The 19,105-nt window shown below is 38.4% G+C and overlaps 2 protein-coding genes across 4 annotated transcripts in view; one reads left to right on the top strand and one right to left on the bottom strand.

The window, feature by feature from the left end:
* CEP85L (centrosomal protein 85L) overlaps positions 1-19,105 on the bottom strand; it is a 106,341-nt gene that overhangs the window by 33,718 nt on the left and 53,518 nt on the right. The gene's annotated exons all lie outside the window — the stretch shown is intronic.
* Positions 9,426-19,019, top strand: PLN (phospholamban). Of its 2 annotated transcripts, XM_082302879.1 has the most exons (4): positions 9,426-9,683; positions 13,809-13,850; positions 15,910-15,986; positions 16,389-19,019. In XM_082302879.1, exon 4 carries the CDS (start codon positions 16,512-16,514, stop codon positions 16,668-16,670), a length of 159 nt encoding a protein of 52 aa, XP_082159005.1. In that variant the 5' UTR covers positions 9,426-9,683; positions 13,809-13,850; positions 15,910-15,986; positions 16,389-16,511; the 3' UTR covers positions 16,671-19,019. The 2 variants fall into 2 exon arrangements, with proteins under 2 accessions (XP_082159005.1, XP_082159004.1); XM_082302878.1 differs by lacking the exon at positions 15,910-15,986.

The raw sequence follows: 19,105 nt of genomic DNA, 5'->3' as shown, positions 1-19,105 counted from the left end.
CAGCTCCCTCCTGACAACCCCAGTCCTACACTCTTCCCTCCATCCCACACACGTGAAGGTTATTTGTATCTCAGTCAGACTCTTATCAGATTCATTGCACAAGGCCATGTGAGATCCAGCACTGGCACATACTCTTAAGCAGGAAAGCAGTGTACAAGACAACACATTTTGCAGTGGCACAGCTTCGTGCTTAATTAGTACGAACATGACCACAAGCTGAATTATCTCAACTCCAGGCACTGCCAAACCCTCCCAAAGTATCAGTGTATAGACTGAATATTTTCTAAACTTCTGAAAAAAACCCTACAATGCAATTGCTATGACACTGTCAAGTTGCTGGCCAAGACCTGGTGTTTAGATAAGCCATGAGTTCAAGAAAAGGAACTTGCACATCAAGATGGCGTAACAGATCAAAAGTCTTCTGCGCCTTATTACCTTTCAAAATAGTCCTTTCTGTGTCGTCTATATGAATTATGAAAGCACACACAGGACCAGCAGTATAGTCCTAGCTTACAGTCAGAGAGTGCCCGTGTAAGATCTCTGTGTTCAGAACCTGCATTCAGCAGGGGATGCTGAATAAAGCAGAAATATAACAGGGGACTAGTGAGGGAAGGGAACTGGAATTCTGGTCACCACTTAACTGGCAAGGTTTTGTTCCTCTTAGCATCCCTGATGGTACTGTGCAAAAGCCTCCAACGACAAAGAAGTCAATAGATTAACTCTGAAAAGACTTTGCAAGATCCCTAGGGATGCATGTTGTTAGTGCAGAGACAAGGACAGTCTCCTAGAGGAGGCTGCAGCCACCCAGCACTCCTCCCTGACTTTCCTGACTCTCATCTCTGCCCCCTAAGTTACTATTTTCCTGAAGGGTGACACTGGCACTCTCGGAGCTGCACACAGGATAATGATACGCCCTCCTCTGCTTATCTTCCCCTGAACAACCACACTTGGTTTGCTTTTATGTGTTGTTTTAACATTCCTTCATACTCCATGCAACACCAATATTATTTTTGTCATAAATCCTTTCCATTTATATTCTGGCAAATGTTTTGAACACAAAACACTTCTAGGTGCTACTTAATGTGACGTTAAAAGCAACAGTGCCTGGAATTTTCCACTGATAACGACTGGGTCTTTCCTAAGTATAGAAGCACTTGTTTTATTAAGTGTTCATTTTATCTTCCCACTGCATTTAAATTCAAATGTTCTTTACTATTAAAAAAAATTTAAACATCTGGAGATGAAAGGGAGTTTCCACAAGAACAACCTTTTTTTTTTTTGAAGCTTTTAGTTGAAGTTTCTGTTAAATTCATTATTTCTTTTTGTTTCTTACTCTGTCCTGAAAAGCAGCATGACCAAAAAGTGACTACAGTTATTCAAAAAGACCATTGTTTTACATGCTGCATAAATACAGGACATGTTATTCACTACAAAAAATTATGAACTGTACAAGTAAGGCAGAAGTAGCTTAAAAAAAAGAAATAATTGTCACAAATAACCATGAAGGACCCATAAAATATCTCAGAAATCCTCAACCAAGTTCTGATCATTAAATGTCCATTGCTAATACATACAAACACCAGTTTACTGAGTGCCAGTCTTGACTGCTCACTTATTATGCTTGCTCATGGCTAAGGTGGATGTAAAAAGTGACCTAGAAAGCAATTTAAAAAGCATCTGTTTTTTGCCTGCCTGCACAAACTTTGTAAGGATGAGCAGAGCTGGCCATCAATCTTGCACAGAAACTTAACAGGAGTCCTCCTGCAACAAAAAAGTAACAAAAAGGGAGTGCAACCTGGGTGAATATTAGAGAAAAAAAGCCACAACCCACACTTATCCTACTGGAAATGAAAACTTAGAAAAATCTTATAAGCACAGAACACCAAATTTTCTTAATGAAACATGCAAACATATTGGAAGAGAGGGAAGCCACTATGAATTTAATGTGAAGCAGGGGCATACATTTGGGGAAAAGTGATGCTCTGCAATTTCTTTATCAAGTGTCTGGATTTCTCAAATGGCAGATGTCTAGATTCTGTGAAGGGTGTTGGCCCCTAAATGAGAAAACTGAGCCTCTTCTTTCCTGCGCTCCATTTGCTTTAGCTTTTCATGACTTTACAAGAAACATGAGCCATGTCTGTAATACTCAGCACAATTAACTTTAAAAGAAGTTTAAAAGAAAATTAAAGTTTAAAAGAAACAAAAAATCCCACAAAAATAAAGCAGAAACGTTAAAAATATTTGTATTAGAACAAATCCAAGTATTCCCACAAACTCAAGAAAGTACATTTTATTTAAAAACAATAATCCAGGACTGGTCTCTATGAGCACTTGCAGAAAGAATGGAGTGAAATTACTGGAATACGTGCACTTCAAGTTTTGCAGATGCAACTTCTGCACATGTTATAGCTAATGGGGAAGGAATGATTAGGTAATACACTTTTCCACTTCCTTTTAGGCTGATAAACCAAAATTGTTAGCAGTAACAAAGGCATCCCCTCACACACACACCTTTGTTCTTCTCCAGCTCTTATTACCACAAACACAGATTTTAAAAACAAGGCAAAAAAGACAAGAATACTCTATAAACAGTGGCAAGTGAGGGATTTAGTAAAGTTGCCTTACCAGGGATTGGCAGAGCAAACCGAGTTCTCTACTAAAACAGACTCGTGCAGAGTTAGTAAGATCTGTAGACATCAGAGCTCTGCACAACGTTGAGTACAGTACTCGTTTACATTTATTGGTGACTACCTTGAAAAACTTCCATGGGTGGGAAAATCAGAGCCATACTCATGTTTTCTGTCCCAACTGCAGGAATTCTTCCCAGAAGGAATTAGCTGTTTCAGCCAGCAAACCAAGCAGAACAGCACATGGATCAACCATGAAGATTAAATTGCTTCAAGCAGGGATTTTACCACCATCCCTGTACAGCATCACATATATGATATATCATCACATAAATATTTCAGTCACTTGCCCCAGAATTTTGAAAAATAAAAAAAAAACTGATTTTTTTTTTTTTTTAAGGCTCACAAGGAGACACCATGTACTTGCATGACTGTCTCAATTTCAGATGCATTTACAGAGGCTCTGCACCTCTGACAAATCAGGCCCTGGAATCTCAGAAGTCAGACATTTGAAAATCCTAGCCTGAAACTTCTGCATCACTGATAAACAGAAGAAATGTTGCCAATTTAACACTGGACTGTGTGTGAAACCAGGAACCACACAACCATGGAAGGTAATCCCATAATTCGTGTGTGAAGTAAGCGACAGATATTTGAACTGTTTGGCTTCAATCCAGATTGAACCTTTTCCACTTGAGTTTATGAGGGGTACTTGAAACACACTTGTCTCTAGCAAAAGCAGCAGTATGATGTAAGGGTGCATCCAAACATCCGTGTCAGTGTGTGAAGGTGTTTTCCTTCCTTGCAAGATAAACTCATGGGGAGCCCTAACACCTTCTTTATATAAGCAGAAAGGCTAGAAGTTCACACTAAAAAAAATAAGTATCACTTTCAAGACTAGCAATTAGTACTTGTACCTGTAGGTCACCTGTAGGTCTCCAAGTTTCTTAAAAAGAAACTAGACTTATCATTCTCATTCTACAGAGAGGAAATTGAGACAAGAACAAAGACAATTTGTCCATGTCTCTGATTCAAAGAGCACCAAAACACAGTAGATTCTCTAGTGTGGAAACCATTTTGTAAACAAAATACTGGTTTTAACAGACACAAATGAGACTATCTCTGCCTAAAGAAAACAAAATGTGTTGATTGAAGGAGGCTCATTTAGAAGGCGGGAAAATTCATGTTTCAGAATGAACTACCTTTGTTTTCATTTTCTAATTCAAGAGATGCCAATGATAATGCTATACCAAGTACTCACATAACCAATTGATACAGAGGACTGTATTTCAAAATCATAGAACCAATTCATTTTCAATAAAGGCAACAAAAAGAGGAAAGCAAATAGTTTCTTTTGTAAGAACAAAGTCATAAAAGCAGGACAAAAGCTCTCCACATGACCTCAGTGGTCAGGCAGCTACAGCCAAAACAATCTGTGAGACTACACTTGACAAAGCTTCCATGCTCCAGTGACTTACAGCAGAACTTCCATGAGGAAGCAGCTGCCTGAAACAAAATACATAGTCAGAAAATATCTGCAAGACCAGGAAATCTCTTCTTGCTATTCAGAGCTAGTCTGAACCAAGGAGTGGACCCATGTTTTTATTTGGTACATTCTGCAACAGAATAAAGAAAAATACGAAGTTTTGTACCTCAAATTCTCAGGTAATGAAATTCAGGATCTTAATTTTCTGGGGTGCTTTTTTGCTGAATGCTTTTTTTCCTGCAAAAGTAATTTTGAATCAGCACTCCACTTCCAAACAGAGAAAAGACATTCTGCTTCTTAAATAGACTTCAGTGATTTCTGAAGAAGTAAAAAAAAAAACCTTAGTGTTTTAGCTATGAATTGCATGAAACAAAGATATGAAGCAACAGATAGCTGTTCACCATGGGAATTGTGCTAGTCTTACTTATAGTCACTCCGTAGAGGGAAGGGGAAAAAAAAAACCAAACTGCAGAGCAATGGACAGAAGAAATGAAGAAAAGACAGACACCATTCTGTAACACCAAGCAAGAGAAAGAAAGGTGTTTCTGGTTCCCACTTCTCAAAGCAGGGACACCTGAAAATCAGCCTGAAAACTCTTTAAAAGGTTGATTTAATGCCATTTCCATGTTGATCTGAATGAAGTTCCCAGTGAGGCAAGATGTGGAGGCCACTGGTCTACTTGCTGCCCCTCCACACTACCTGAGGGTGATCACTGCAATACTCTGCACAAGCGAATCCTTCAGCTTCTTAATGCTGCCAAAGCATTCATTGTTTGGGTAATCTTTATGCATTTCTGTTAGGACAACTTTCAGCTGAAAACAGGTAGCAGCAAAAGCTAAAGCCCAATCATTTCTCCTCAGTTCTGAAGTCACCCTTTCAAGTGGAGATAATCCAGCACCACCACTTGGCAACTGAAACACGGTCTTCCAACTTTATCTCTCCTTCATGTGCCTTTGTCCCGCTGTTCATCTATCACTCACAACATGTCAAATAACACAACTAATCTCTGTGCTTCCCAGAACAGTTTATCTGAAAGACACTCAACACAGTTTCTTAGGTATAAGGATCTCGGCACACCACCTAAAGCACATTGTTCAGCCTTACCAATAAGCACTAAAACACAGTTTTCCCAGGCGTTTCACAGAAATGAAGAACCTTCACCGTAATGAAGATCACTGAATTTCCTATCCTGTCTCATGTTGCTATTTTGAAGACACTTGGCATCACTGCAGATACCTGCTACTAGTAAATTATATGACCTTCATTAACCTAGTGAAAAGGTACACTTCGTTGCTGTGAAAGCCACCAAGTACTTACAAGAACAGAGTTTTTTGTGTTGTCAATATTTTGTTGCAAAATAAACCATCTACATGGGTCAAGTCTGTGCTAATTGTATTGTCTCCATGTGAAATAAGTGCTTCCTAAGGTGGTATAGGAAGAGGAAGGACACAGTCAACTTTCAGAGCAAGAGCCAGGCAAAACTTTTTATTTCCCTTTGCTTCTAACACTGGGTCAAAGCACCAAAGACAATAAACAGGCGTGACACACTTCTGCACACTGTGATTTACTTTAATGGTTTAAGGTTCATGCCAGTAACAGCAACTGAAACGAAAACATTCAAGATGACCTTTCCAAAAAATGTCTTTGGTCAGTAAAAAAATCAGATGACTACCAGAGCTTTCACCACTCCCAAAAAGAGAAATGTTTCAGACCAAGTTGTATAGTTTTCTATTGATTTATTTTGTACTTTTTTTTACATCACTTTGCAACGGTATGCTTTAAAAGCTGCAGCCTCAAAAAGTAATTTCATCTTGTTTGTAAAGACGAAAAAAACCATGAAGATCAAACTAATTTAATGTCTGTCCAATGGTTAGGAAATGTAAATACATCTTGTCCCAGAGGAGAATAACATGATGCAAAGCCTAGATTTCTCAGCAGAGCTCTTTCCTATAACACTAACAAAGACTAAGTCTCACTATAGAAAAGCAGGAACATCTGCAGTCTCAGAAAGGCAACTTCCTTCACATAAATCCAGAAGATATTGAGATTACAGATGTGAGTGAGATTCACTGAAGTCCGATAATCATTAAAGGAGGCATCAGGTAAAACATACAAGCAAAAGGGCCATAAGTCTATCAAATTCAAGTAAAAAACCTCAAATGCATTTAAAAAGTTATTATCTCTGAATTGATTAGGCTGTTGCCTTATCTGGTGTGATTCTGGAATGCTATTCACATCAGCACTGAAAATACTGATTTTCCTGCACTTTCGAAGGAAGGAAAAACTCACATTTCCCTTTAGGCTGTATCAGGCTTGCAGCACAAAGGGGAAGGATACATTAGCTGGGTCCTTTCTCTTAGAGAACAGGAAAAAGGGTCCTGTAAGCCATATTTGCTGAGATCTGGATGGCTACAAGCAATTACCCATGGGAGAATCAGGCCAGAAAACTACTGCTTACAAAAAGGAAAGATCTTATTTTAGAGTTCAGCTTCAATACCAACATCTGCTACTCCGTCCCACATACACACAAACTAGTGCACATCTGTGGGAGCATTCACTTCTTCCTTCTCCCTGTTTTGCGTTACTGTTAAACCAAATGTGCAACACAAGAACCTCTGCCACGTGAGATCACAGAGGTACTTTTGCAGTGTGAGAGAAAACAGCAGCAGAGTCATGAAACAACTCACCAACCAGACTACTCAGACTTACTGTTGAATTTCTTTACTTGTATATTATAAATAATTGGACTTGGGTCACAGCCCATTTCAGTGTAGAGTCAGGATTATCAGTGGACCAGACAGTGACACCTCAAACTCTTTACAGATTATAGAGGTGGCCAGTGTCTACAGCTCAAATTTTGAAAACTAGCACAAGAAAAGCAAAAATAATCCAGGAAATTATTACCAATGTGAATAGAAGTCTTACGATTATTATTCAAATATAGCAGCTGGTATGCTGAAGTACAGCACGTCTCTTTTTAGACGTTATCCCAAACATCAACCAGATCTCTAAATAATTTCTGAGAAGAAACATGTTCTAGTGGTAGATTCCTAATCCCCCTGGAGAAAGCCCAGATCATCTCCATTTAAGGTCAAGCAGGCAACAGCTGCACATTTTTGTTCCCCAGAACAAAATGCAGCAGACCAAAACCTCCAAAACAGATTCCTTCTTTAAAGCCTTTCCTTTCTGATATCCACGGGTGTCTGGACCTGTTCACTCAGGAGTGAATGAAAACAGCACAATGATGTGCTCATATATTGTGTCTGTACTTGTCAGACTTGACATGTCCCATAAGCAGTACTTTGGCATCTGCCTCAGAATCACACCAAAACCTCCATGAGTTACACAAGGGAATGATACTAACCTGAACTACAAAAATGTTCTCAAGAGACTGTTCCTAAACAAGCGTGTTTTCAGAGAACCAACATCAATACAAGATCTACAACCCTCATGGGGCCTGAACTTGTACATGTTATTGCTATTTGGCAAATACATTTTCCATCTTAAAATTCTTATCAGAGTTAGACATTTAGAGAAGATGTGTATTACATTCCTGATGAGAGCCTAGTATTTTTTCAGTGCCTTAATTTGTACATTAAAGTATCAGTCTTTAAAATGGAGACCAAGCTATGACTGTGTCAGCAGCTCACACACAAAACCAAATTCTTTTAATGTATCTCATTTCTAAAAAGCTCCAATTCATTAACAAAAAGAGCCAAAAATTTTGGGTAGTGTAACTAAATAACATGGTAATTCTACATCAGTTTGATAAAAGGGTGGAATGGCATTGCAGCTGCTGCAGTGCTGGGTGTTGGACTTCATAACAAAATATAGAGGGTGAATTTCAATGGTACAAGTTTCATAGTACATCTTAGAAAAAGCAAACGATCCAATACTAGCACTTTTCTTGGCTGACAGCATGCAATAAAAACATGAAACATCCCTCATAAAAAAGCCAAATAGTTTGCTTGACTGTGAGAGATTTATAATGTTAATAATGCCATTATAAGTAAATTATGAAACACTTTACACCAGTAAAGAACCATCACTCCTCACCGTGAAGATATTCAATTAACTTTCAAATGAAATATGTGACCCCAGACTTCCTGGGTTTGATATTAAAGGACAACTGAAAGCAGGCAGATTTATTATACTAAAACCAAGTTGCTAACTTCAACTATGATATAACCAATTTGCAAAAGAGCTAAACTGTACTCACAAAAATAAAAATAGAGCTCCCTTTGAAACAGGGTGGTGCATCACCACCAACGCCCTTCTGTCTCTGGTTTGAACGATGTACCGCAGCAGGGCTTCCAGGGAACAAAAAAACCAAACTAAGCCAAAAATACTCTCCCTGTCTGGGGTCCTGCTTAAAGCCAAGCACTCATCTATGCTAAACAATTATTGTCAAAACTGAATCACACATAAGTGTTCAGTTAGGCTGAGCCTCTGTATTTCTGCTTGCAATTTCCAAATCAGGAAAAAGGACATGCTGTCAGTTGCATCCACACAGAAAGCCTGATGCTGGATGCTCGTACACTTGACAGCTTAATCCAGTAAATCCTTCACTTCCTGGATGCACAGGACCTACTCTGTATATGCACTATGTTGTCACTTCTTAACACAGGAGAGTATACATAAGATAACCTGTAAAGTAGCATCAAGCTGCTACTCTTATCCAAACAAAGAGAAAGCGTTCTCAAAAAATTCACTTAAATAGTTTCCAGCCACAAAAAGTGGGAGGGGAAGAAAAAAATGTGGAAGTGTGTTTCAAATGAAAGATAAATATATCAAAATATATCGTAATGATAAATTTCAGAGATGAACTTATATACGCCAGATCTTATTTGGGGAAAAAAAAATCCTCTAATCCACATATTAAAGGTTGGGAGAGACTTGAAATACAGAAAATTTATTTCAGTTTAAGCACTGAGAAGAAAGATGATATTGGAAAGCACTCATCATACACTATAAACTGAATACCAGCTGTGTAACAGAATTATCAAAACCATATATATTGAAAGTGTAGTTTTAAAAATACCTTGTACAAAAGAAAATCATTCCAAGTCAAACACCCACAAGAAATATGACAGCCCTCGCTATTTAGGTTTTTCTACGATGAAGAAACATTGCTGTAGCAAAAGTGACACATCCAAAGCAGCTGCCTGAATAAGTTCCCATTTAAGTTCCTGTTTAAAAAAAGGCAGGGAGTCAGCAAGCAGCTCCCTTCACTACCCCACTGAAGCATGCCACTTGCCAGATTCCCTCATCCTGTGGTTGAGCAGGTGATCTCCCTGGCACTCAGATCCTTTCACAAAAGGAAAGGTGCTGCTAGGAACAAGTTTAGAGGAGCCACTGCCTGTGTCAGAAGGCACATGGGACCAATCAACTCGTGAGCTGCTGAGTGACACCATGAGTCCTGCCTCTGAGACTTTTGTTATTTTTTCCCCTCAACCTACTTCAATTGTTTCCACAACTTGGTCACAGACTCGGACAAGTTGCCAGAGATCTACAAGCACGTCCCACAGCCCGGAGCAAGCTCCTCTGTGCTTCACTAAGTCACACCTGGGGTAAGGAACCTCTCTTCTGTGTAATGCTTTTAATTCTTGCAGGAAGGCATGCTGTAGCTGTACTTTTCTACAAAAAATTCCTCTACTCAAACTAACAGCTGGTTTTAACTGTTTATCAAAAATATGAAAATGTAGGCATTACAGCTCTAAGTCAAAAATGTACTGCTGTGTGGGGGAGTCTTTCAGCAACACTAAAGGCAACAGAATTTCCTATATGTTCATGAGACACCGGCTGTCCTTGGGTAGATGATTTATACAGGTGGTATTACACAAGAAGGTGAGAAGGTTTCATCATGTTTCTCACACCTTTGTCTTTCCTTTTAAATTTAATACCTTTTGATTGTTTTTTCTTTTGTCTGTTTGGTTTTGGTTTTTAATCCAAAATCTACAAAGAGAATAATTCACTTAAAAGTTTTGTAGAGGCTTTTCTTTTCCCAAAGCTGCCTATTCATAGTCCAGCAAGGGTAAAGAAGCCCTTCCACCATTAACTCGGAAAAACATTTTTCTGATCTAACACATTGAGAGAGCAAATCTTTTTTTTTGCTGTATGATGAAAAATTACCCTTAATTTAAAAATTTAAGTGATTTATAGTAGCACTACAACTAAAATTATACCATGTTACTCTAACTGCAGTTCAAGCTACAGAATTCATGTAATGTTTTTGCTTTGACATCCATTAAAAGTTTATTTTCTCCTGTTGTTCATTGTAACTAACACATTTATCCTAGATTGCTTCTAATAACAGATAAATAATTTATCTAGGACTTGTAACATCATGAACTGAGTTTCAAATGCAGAAAATAACCCATTTATTTCTAAGGGAAGCACAGATGTGTTGTACAATGAAATACAATCCCAGCTTTAAAATCACTGACAAAAAAGTGCATCTCACACAGAAATATGTCACATAGAGAATATTTAATATTTACATTTACAAATATTTTTAAAAGAAATATGATTCATTAATATGTATGTCTCTAAGGTGCTTATGCTCTTTCCAATCACATTCCCCCCTTTCATCAATTCACACCTTACTACTCACATCTAGATGGTTCTGGTTATAGAAGAGACAAACTTAATATAGACTTTAATTTTGTGAGGCGTGTTTTCCCTGTTAGTGAAGAGATACACCTAATTCCTTTTCCTATTAGTGACTGGTAGGCATCAGGCAAAGATACATGCAGGTGCTTAGTTTTGTGCTCAGCAGTTCTGCGCCAGTTTTGAATATTCAAGTGATAGAAATGTCTGGACATGCTGTTACTCCTAAGGCAAACAATCTGTTACAGAGCTCTCTAGAAGCTGGTTTCAGTAGGCAGAAGCAGCACTTCAGACCTCCCAGTGCCTACAAGGTGCAAGAAGATTACAAGACAGATTTTTTTTCAAGGCTGAAGTTATACATAAAATGTACTTTCAAGTGAAGAGAAGCGTTAAGGTTTATTGTACCACCCAGAGAATCTTTCTCTTCTACCACAAATATTGCATATACAGATCTTTAAAGATACAGACTTTATGCATACACTCATAGATTAAACATAGACACAGACACTTAACTGCTGCAGGCAGCTCTTTAGCTGGAATGCATCCCATGGCTACAGCAGGTTAGCTGCCCCATCATCTCAATTTTATCCTGTCAGAGTTCACTAATTTAATGTAGATGAGAGAGTGGCTCAGCTGTTAAATTAAATTTTAGAATTTCACACTTATAACATCCCATGTCACAGACATCCAAACCCTGAAAAACAAGAACCTACAGTCATGACAGAAGCATGTGCTACAGGGTAGGTGATAAGTATTACAAATCAATGTGAAATTAGGCATTTAATTTACAGCAGACACTTTTCTTTCTTGTTCTTCTTTTGCTACTTATTTGTCAAGATGGCGATGCTATTTTTATTTGTATTTAAGAGAGATTAAGATTTATGTACATACCACATTTCTATTTTTAAAAGCTGCATTTATTTCTCATCCTCTGAGGAAGTTAGGAATATAGTGCCTCCATCATACAGCAGGAAACTCACTGAAATCAGTTTGTAACTGGTAGTGGACAGGTGATTGTCACAACTTTTTTAGACCATCATCAAACAAAAATGTATGGGATACATCCACAGAACTACAAAAGCAACTTGTTATTTGCTTTAAGAATAATTTGATTTAGGAATAGAAAAGTACCCCAGGAGGAGAAATAAAAAATCTCGCAGGGAAGTAAAGTTCTGTTCCCTAAAACTACAAGACAAGTTAGAACTGAAAATTGCTTTTGGTTTCTGGAGATTGAAAAAAGCCTTAACAAGACTTTCCTGGCATCAAGTAACTTCTCGGAAGTTGAATTTATCTATTTTATCCTTCTCAATCAATGCCACGTCATTGTTTCCTGAGCTGCTAGAAGGTAAAAAAAATTTGGAACATCCCCTTCTCCTTCTACCTTTTATACATGCTAGATGTATTTCAATTGTTACTTTAATTCAGACTGCACTTAGACCATTCCCTGTTAAAGGGACATTATGAACAACCAAAGCTAAAACTCAGCATGAAAGCAACTTGTTAGGTACTCAGTGAAGGCAGCAGAGGATGGAGTTCATTTCCCAGAATAAATTTACTGCGTAAAAGGCAAATCACACCAACAGACTGGTAATGGTATACAGTTATTTTATGTCTTATTTTGATAAGGGTCCTGCAGCAGCTGCAGGGAATTTAACCAACTTTAAAACTAGCCCAAAGCACTAGCTCCCAGGCTACTCTAATGGACCAGCACACACAGAAGTCCCAGTTACCCACAAGATATATGGATAAATTCCAAAACCCAAAATGACTGGTGTGTTCAGCTATTGACCAATGTAATTCCTTGTTACTACCTACACCATTCACATTCTCATGGACTTGAAATACAAGTAGAGGTTCTTACTGTTGGTCTTGCTTCTTGGAACACTAAGAACATTAAAGCCACTCAGAAGGAAGACTGTATAAACAATTAATTTGTAAGAGGGGGAGGAAAAAAAGAATCTCAAGTGTGAGCCTTCCCCTATGCTCTCTGAAACACAGATGACACTTCAGTACAAAACAGACATGAGTTTGCTTTCCTGTTACCAGCACCTATCAAACTATGAGCTGAACTGTTGCTTCTTTCCCCATTCCAAGGAAATGTTTTCTCCATACAATTGAAAAATAACATTATATGCCACAAGTCAGTGTCTAAATCTTCAATCAACGTAACTTTATAGTACTTTTTCCATCACTATGTTTATGGTTAGTAAGATGTCTTTTCAATGGATAAAAGTGAATTACTGGGGTTTTGGGACATGTCATTGTAAATATCTATGCAATAGACTTATGCAACGTAACTTTTTAACAGTGTCCCTCAGGGCTTCACTTGGTCATGTGGAACTGCAAGAATTCAAATAAGTCAGACCTCTTCTATTCCACTGATATCACTGCTGCATTTAGTGAACATATGACAGGAAACAGGCTGTGGCATTTCCAAGGGAGCCAAATTTATCCTGTGTGACTTCAAAGGATAACGCAGTTGCACCAGGAATGAGCGTGGCCCACAGTTCTCACTCTGGTCACATACCCCTTCTCATTGTGAAGGGCACCCAGGAACAAAGATAAAAATAACCTAATACAAATCAGGGAAACAGTCACATGTCAGTCAAGTGGGAAGCAATAATTGTGATCAGTGACTCATTCTAAAGTATGGGGTACAGGGAATTCCCTACATAGTAACATACAGGGTCAGCCACCAGACCTCTTCCTGCAGATTCACTCTGTGCCTAAGACAAGCCTTGCACATGCATTAACAGCACTGATAAAACACAACTGCACAGCAACGCAGCGAACTGTTCCTCTTGTGTGATGCTCAGCCTTGTCGCACAAGTAACATTTGTGACTTCTAAAATATCAAATGTAACTTGCCCTTTTGCTGCACTTTTGTTTCAAGAAGTGGTGTGTGCATATGCACAACTCTTCTTTATATTGGCCTAAAACACGGGGGATTGAACAGCAGAGAGCAGCTACTATTTGTGACAATGATCAGTCTTTGTTCCTGTGTAATTATTTTCCAAGCTGTCCATTTTGACCTTGATAGCCACCCATATGCAGCTGTGTTACTGAATCTGTTTCTCTTTCTGCAGACTTTAGGTGGGTGACAGAGCCATGGAGGATTAACAAGCAAGGTATGTGTTTATTAGTTGAACTTGAGCACTTGTAAAGATAAACTTGTTGAAATACAGACACAGAATTGGCTTCCCTTGCTTACAAAAAAACTTACCACACAGATAGGCGCATTAAGTTAAACAACACATAGATGTTTCAAAAACTTCCAAAAACATATAAACTATTAAATCAAGAAATTCAAATTAGTCTATTTTGTCCTTCCTTCCTTCTCTACAGCTTTTTCTAGCTGTAATAGGTATACAGATTTTAACTTACGCTACCTTCTATTTTTTAAGATCCCTTTGTATCAGCTGTCTGGTCACCTATGTCCAAATACCTATTTTGATCTTGCATCTGTGATGCCCAACCAGCTAATACTGCTTTTTATGGAAGCACTTCAGAGCCCCAGGGCCTTGCCCCTTGAGTCATGCAAGTGAAACATATGCAGCAACACAGCAGTGCAGGTGCCAGCACCACTGCAGTTACACCTAATGAAGTGCACATGAAATGGAATGTACATTTACTGTGCATGTACACAGGTACACATCAATGCTGTTCCAATCCTTCTTTGGACCCCAAGGAAAAATACCAATCAGGAAAGATAAATGTTGCTGCAGCAGGTCACACACAGCTCAAAGACCGAGAGATGCACACACCTGGCATTGAAAAAATGCCGTAAGATGCTGTGATGAAGTCGCCCGCAGGAAAAGCTGTTCTCTGGGCAGTGTCTGTCACACAAGCTGGTTACAGAAACTCTCCTCTATCCGTGTAAATCCGTTAGCGGTTCATCTACCGGGACTTGTCTGCAAGAAGATAAACGGTCTAATGCTCTCCAGCCTGTACTGGCCTGGGAGAATGAATGTGAATTCAGCCAAGAGACTTGAGAATTCCTGTGCATGTCTTGCTTTTACGGCACTTGGGATAGACTGTGACCAGCAAAGAGCTAAGCAGGATATACTTGGCAAGCACTTTAACTGCTTAAATAGATGAAAACAGGTACAGCAGAAAGTCAAACAAAGATGAAAAATTATAGCCACTACGAGAGTACATTCCTGGTGTATGTTTTGTTCACAATGAAGTTAAGATCAACTACAGCTCAAAAGATCATAACAAAATCTGAAGTTCAGTTTTAGAAGGAGATGTCATCACATGGAATCCTCTAAAGGTATTAAAATAACCATGTGCAATCTGATTGCTTTTGAAAGTCTCTCTTAAATACCACCACTGCCACTGAAAACACATGTATTCTGTTCATACAGTACCATTTGACTCTACAGCCCAATATGGAGGGATTAAAAAAGGAAGAGCCTGAAAGACACTTTTGTTTCCTTTTAAGGTTTTTAGATTTTAGCCACATATAAAGACAAATTCATAGGCAACAAAGTATCTCTGATTCAGTCAGGATCATCATGTAATTTGGGCAGCAGACATCTAAGCAATTATTTTCCCTTATGTTGCATATATAATTTCAGTGATTGCCAAGCAAAACAACTAAAGCGGTGACAAGGAGAGGCCTTCTGTGAAAAATACGAACACAATGTAAATTCATAAAACATTTAGGGGCAAGTGCAGCTTTAGGAACAAAGTTTGACAGATGCATATATCAGCATTATTTTAAAAACCAAGTTTTCACATTGTGACAGCACCTACATTCAGAATCCAACTCACCATGAGCTAAACAAGCATATAACAAAGCTAGCTTCTTGCCATGGAAGGGTACAGAAGGGTTTTACAATGCAACTACTTACTTGGAGTTTTAAAACAACTGATACCCGGTCCTTCCATCTGCCATTAAAGAAGAGGAAAATGCACTTTAAATATAACACTCACTTAAGAGAAAAAGTTGTGTAAATTCTTTGTTTTGTTCCTCATAGCAGTCCTCTGCCTTTGCACTCACATTTGTAACACATTGTCCTACATGCATAAAAAAAGATTTAGCCCTTACTCTGTCTTGTCTGCTGAGAACTATGCTACTAAAATTCCCTACAGCAGTGAGGCAACAGCTTTTAATTGCTCACCATACAGAACTTTTACTTTGAATGGATATATTTCAACAAGATTTCTTTTCCTCCCTTCCAGAAAAAGGTACTGGTAAATCAGATTATCTGCCCTGTCAGGACCAGCCAGCAGGACTATCCATATCTCCTGACTGAAAGGTCTGTGACCTTACTCTTATCATCAAGCTTTCACGTGTGCACGAACAAATAAAGCAGAGGGGTGTGTGTGGGACGGCAATCAGCCATGGCCTTTTCACAGACCGCGTGAGACAGAGAGTTTAGGATCTAAAGCAATAATCTGGGCAAAACCCAGATACCCACAATTTCCATAGTACAGTTACTCAACACTGCTAAGAAGCAGGTGCTCAGTAGCCTTCAGGAGAAGCACAATACAGCACAAATCTAAACCTAAAACCCCAAATTTTTAAAATCCTGTTTTTACCTAAAAACACTGTAAAGGCAATCTATTTGTTTCAGACTTTTTAGAACTGTAAAACAATCTCCATTTGCACTCGTAAAAACACTTCTGCACTTCTAATTCTCTGCTTTCCTGCTTTCCAGCTTCGCAAAGGCTGTTTAGAACAAAAAGAGAAGATATTAGGCACTTCGCACTGCTCCTGACCACTGCTCTTCTTTCCTGCACTCCTAAAACCTCTGATTTGTCCCCTCTGCTTTCTTGTTGCCATGGAGAAGGTTCAACACATAACCCGCTCTGCTCTGAGGAGAGCCTCAACTATTGAGGTCAACCCACAAGCACGACAAAGGCTCCAAGAGCTCTTTGTGAATTTCTGCCTGATTTTAATTTGCCTCTTGCTGATCTGTATCATTGTGATGCTTATCTGAAGTTCCAGCACTTCTCTGCACTGTCCTCTAGGAAAGTCACCCCAGGGGGAAGAGAGACCTACACCTGCAACTCCCAGTGCAAGGATCCTCATGTGACAGGGGCTAGCACTTGGACTAGAGGGTGTGCCAACCGGTGCCCTGTTATCTTACTGCCTGCTACATGTATTAAAGCCACGTTTTCTGTGCAGAACAGTGTTTAGAGCCTGTAGTTACAAAGCTGTGCACGACTCAATTTGTCAGTCTCAATCAAGAGCATGGGGTAAAGTATGGGCAAATCAGATTATCTGCTCCCATCAGTAACAGCCAGCAGCTGGTAAATTCAGTGTTTTAGTTAGATAAACACCACAACCACTTTTTGGGGGCCTAAGTGTTTTCAGGTTTCTCTAAAAATTTTTAAGCGCTTGGAAGGGTTCCAAATTTGGACCATTCCTGCTCAAAGAGGAGCTTACAGGTACACGGCCCTCAACACATCTTGGGAAAATTTCTGCTCTGCTTAGTTCAAGGTGCTGCATTTCCACATTATCACCTGAAGGCATTCAAATTGTTTAAGTGTTTTTCAAAGGAATATGAAAATAAACCAAAAATCTCTTCTAATCCAGAAAGAAAAACTATTTCATATGTTTTTCTCCCTATTTAAGGGATCTTATATATGTGACATGTGGAAAGATTTTCCATTATGTTTTGCAGAAAAAAATTGACACTACTGTAACTGATATCAAAAATTCTGTTTTCCACAGTCATTTAACTGACATGACAACTGGCACAACTTGGATTCTCAGAGTTCTTAATATTTGCCTTTAGACAACTTAATTAAGGCCTGTTCTAATTTATGTAATCATTTCCTTAGTTTAAAACTACAAAAACCTTGGAATATGCCAATGTCACATGAGGTGACATATCTAATGTGGCAAAGAGAAAAGCCTAGAACACTCTTACTGCTGTGACTGAAGTGCATCCATACAAATACAAGCAACATCTCCACCTTCAGCTGCAAATTCCTGCTAGAGAACATGCAAGTAGCTTCCTAAAATAAATGACAGACAAAAAAGTAAGTTATAAAGAATGATGCACAGGAGGGGAAACCACTGCAGAAACATCTTTCCAACACGTAAACCATAGGCTATATACATAGAAGACGACACTTCTACTCCAGCAATTGCGAGTAACAAGACTGAGGAGAAAACTTCCAACCCTATTACAAGTAAAATTCCTAGAAATTTGATACATTTTTCAAATTTAAAGAAAGCTCAAGAATCAACAGACCAAGGTCAGACAGACATCCATTTTTAAAAGAGATAGCCTTCTATTCCATTCTATGTAAACATTCTTACTGACGAATACAGAAAATCAAAACAAGCTGATCTTGTATTCTGCTTTTAAGACTTAGTATTTCATGAGTAGAAGTTGACAATGAACAGCTGAGTAGGAAGGGAAGAAATCTTTGAAAGAATTCTGTATTCACTGAAATGCAAGCAAATCCAGTGGTGATGAATTTCCTATCTGGTGAGTAGGTATGTTGAGACCAGACTCTGAAATAAGGTTAACTGCTAGGAGAAATTAGGATAGTTACTGTATGACGATTAGGGCAAGCACTGGTGAGACTGGCAACACACCCCCACATTTGCAAGACAGTATTTGAGCATTACTGATTTGAACTGTCAGTGTAAATCTCAATTTCCATTTCATACATTCTGACCACTCTCACAAACACATGAGATTTTAGCAAGCGTATTTCCCCTTTTAATCCTTCTTCCTTTTCTTCTTTTCTCAAATCTGTATTTTTGTGATAGATAAGAGTTTCTAGCTTCAGCTTGCTTTGGATGTGTTTCAAGAGACTTCAACTGGAAACAGACAACAGTTTTGAACAGTACTGAACATTTGCTGAAGAAAAAAGTGTTAAGAGTAAAGCACCAGCTTTTATATTCTGAGGACATGTTTGGATTATAGGTTTCACAAGCCAATAATAAAAAGGAGTCAGAGTAAAGCATTGCTAAAAAACATAGCTCAATATAAACAAACCCTCCACCTTCCTCCTATGTACCTGAAAACCCGTAACTTATTTTAAAACAATAACCAAACAAGAATAATAAAGCCAAATTATCAATAAACTGGAAGCCCTATGCAATTTTACAGCAATGCAGATATATTGCCTATACTGTTTATTTGTCTTAGGCTTCTGTTGATCAGAAAATCTGCTACTATCCTCGATATCACCAACTGTCAACTGAACCCAGAGATTTAAAAAAAATCCCCTTTTGTACATAGTACAATCTTCTTTGTAGACTTACATAAGCTTTAAAAATAATATCTACTGTATTTTTATTTAATAAAAGGACTGCTTGAAAAATATTAATGCATAAAATATATCCAGTTCTGTTGAGAAAGAAGCATCCATTCTATTACTTACTTCTTACAGTTACGTGAAAAAAATCTAG

Source organism: Coloeus monedula (assembly GCF_965178545.1).
Source record: "Coloeus monedula genome assembly, chromosome: 2".
Classification (NCBI taxonomy): Eukaryota; Metazoa; Chordata; class Aves; order Passeriformes; family Corvidae; genus Coloeus; species Coloeus monedula.
Note: the sequence above shows the minus strand (reverse complement) of the source record. Positions and strands in the feature narration are given on the sequence as shown.

Bases quoted from the DNA above. Each gene is read 5' to 3' on its own strand.
- PLN (XM_082302878.1), top strand. From the start codon at position 16,512: ATGGAGAAGGTTCAACACATAACCCGCTCTGCTCTGAGGAGAGCCTCA.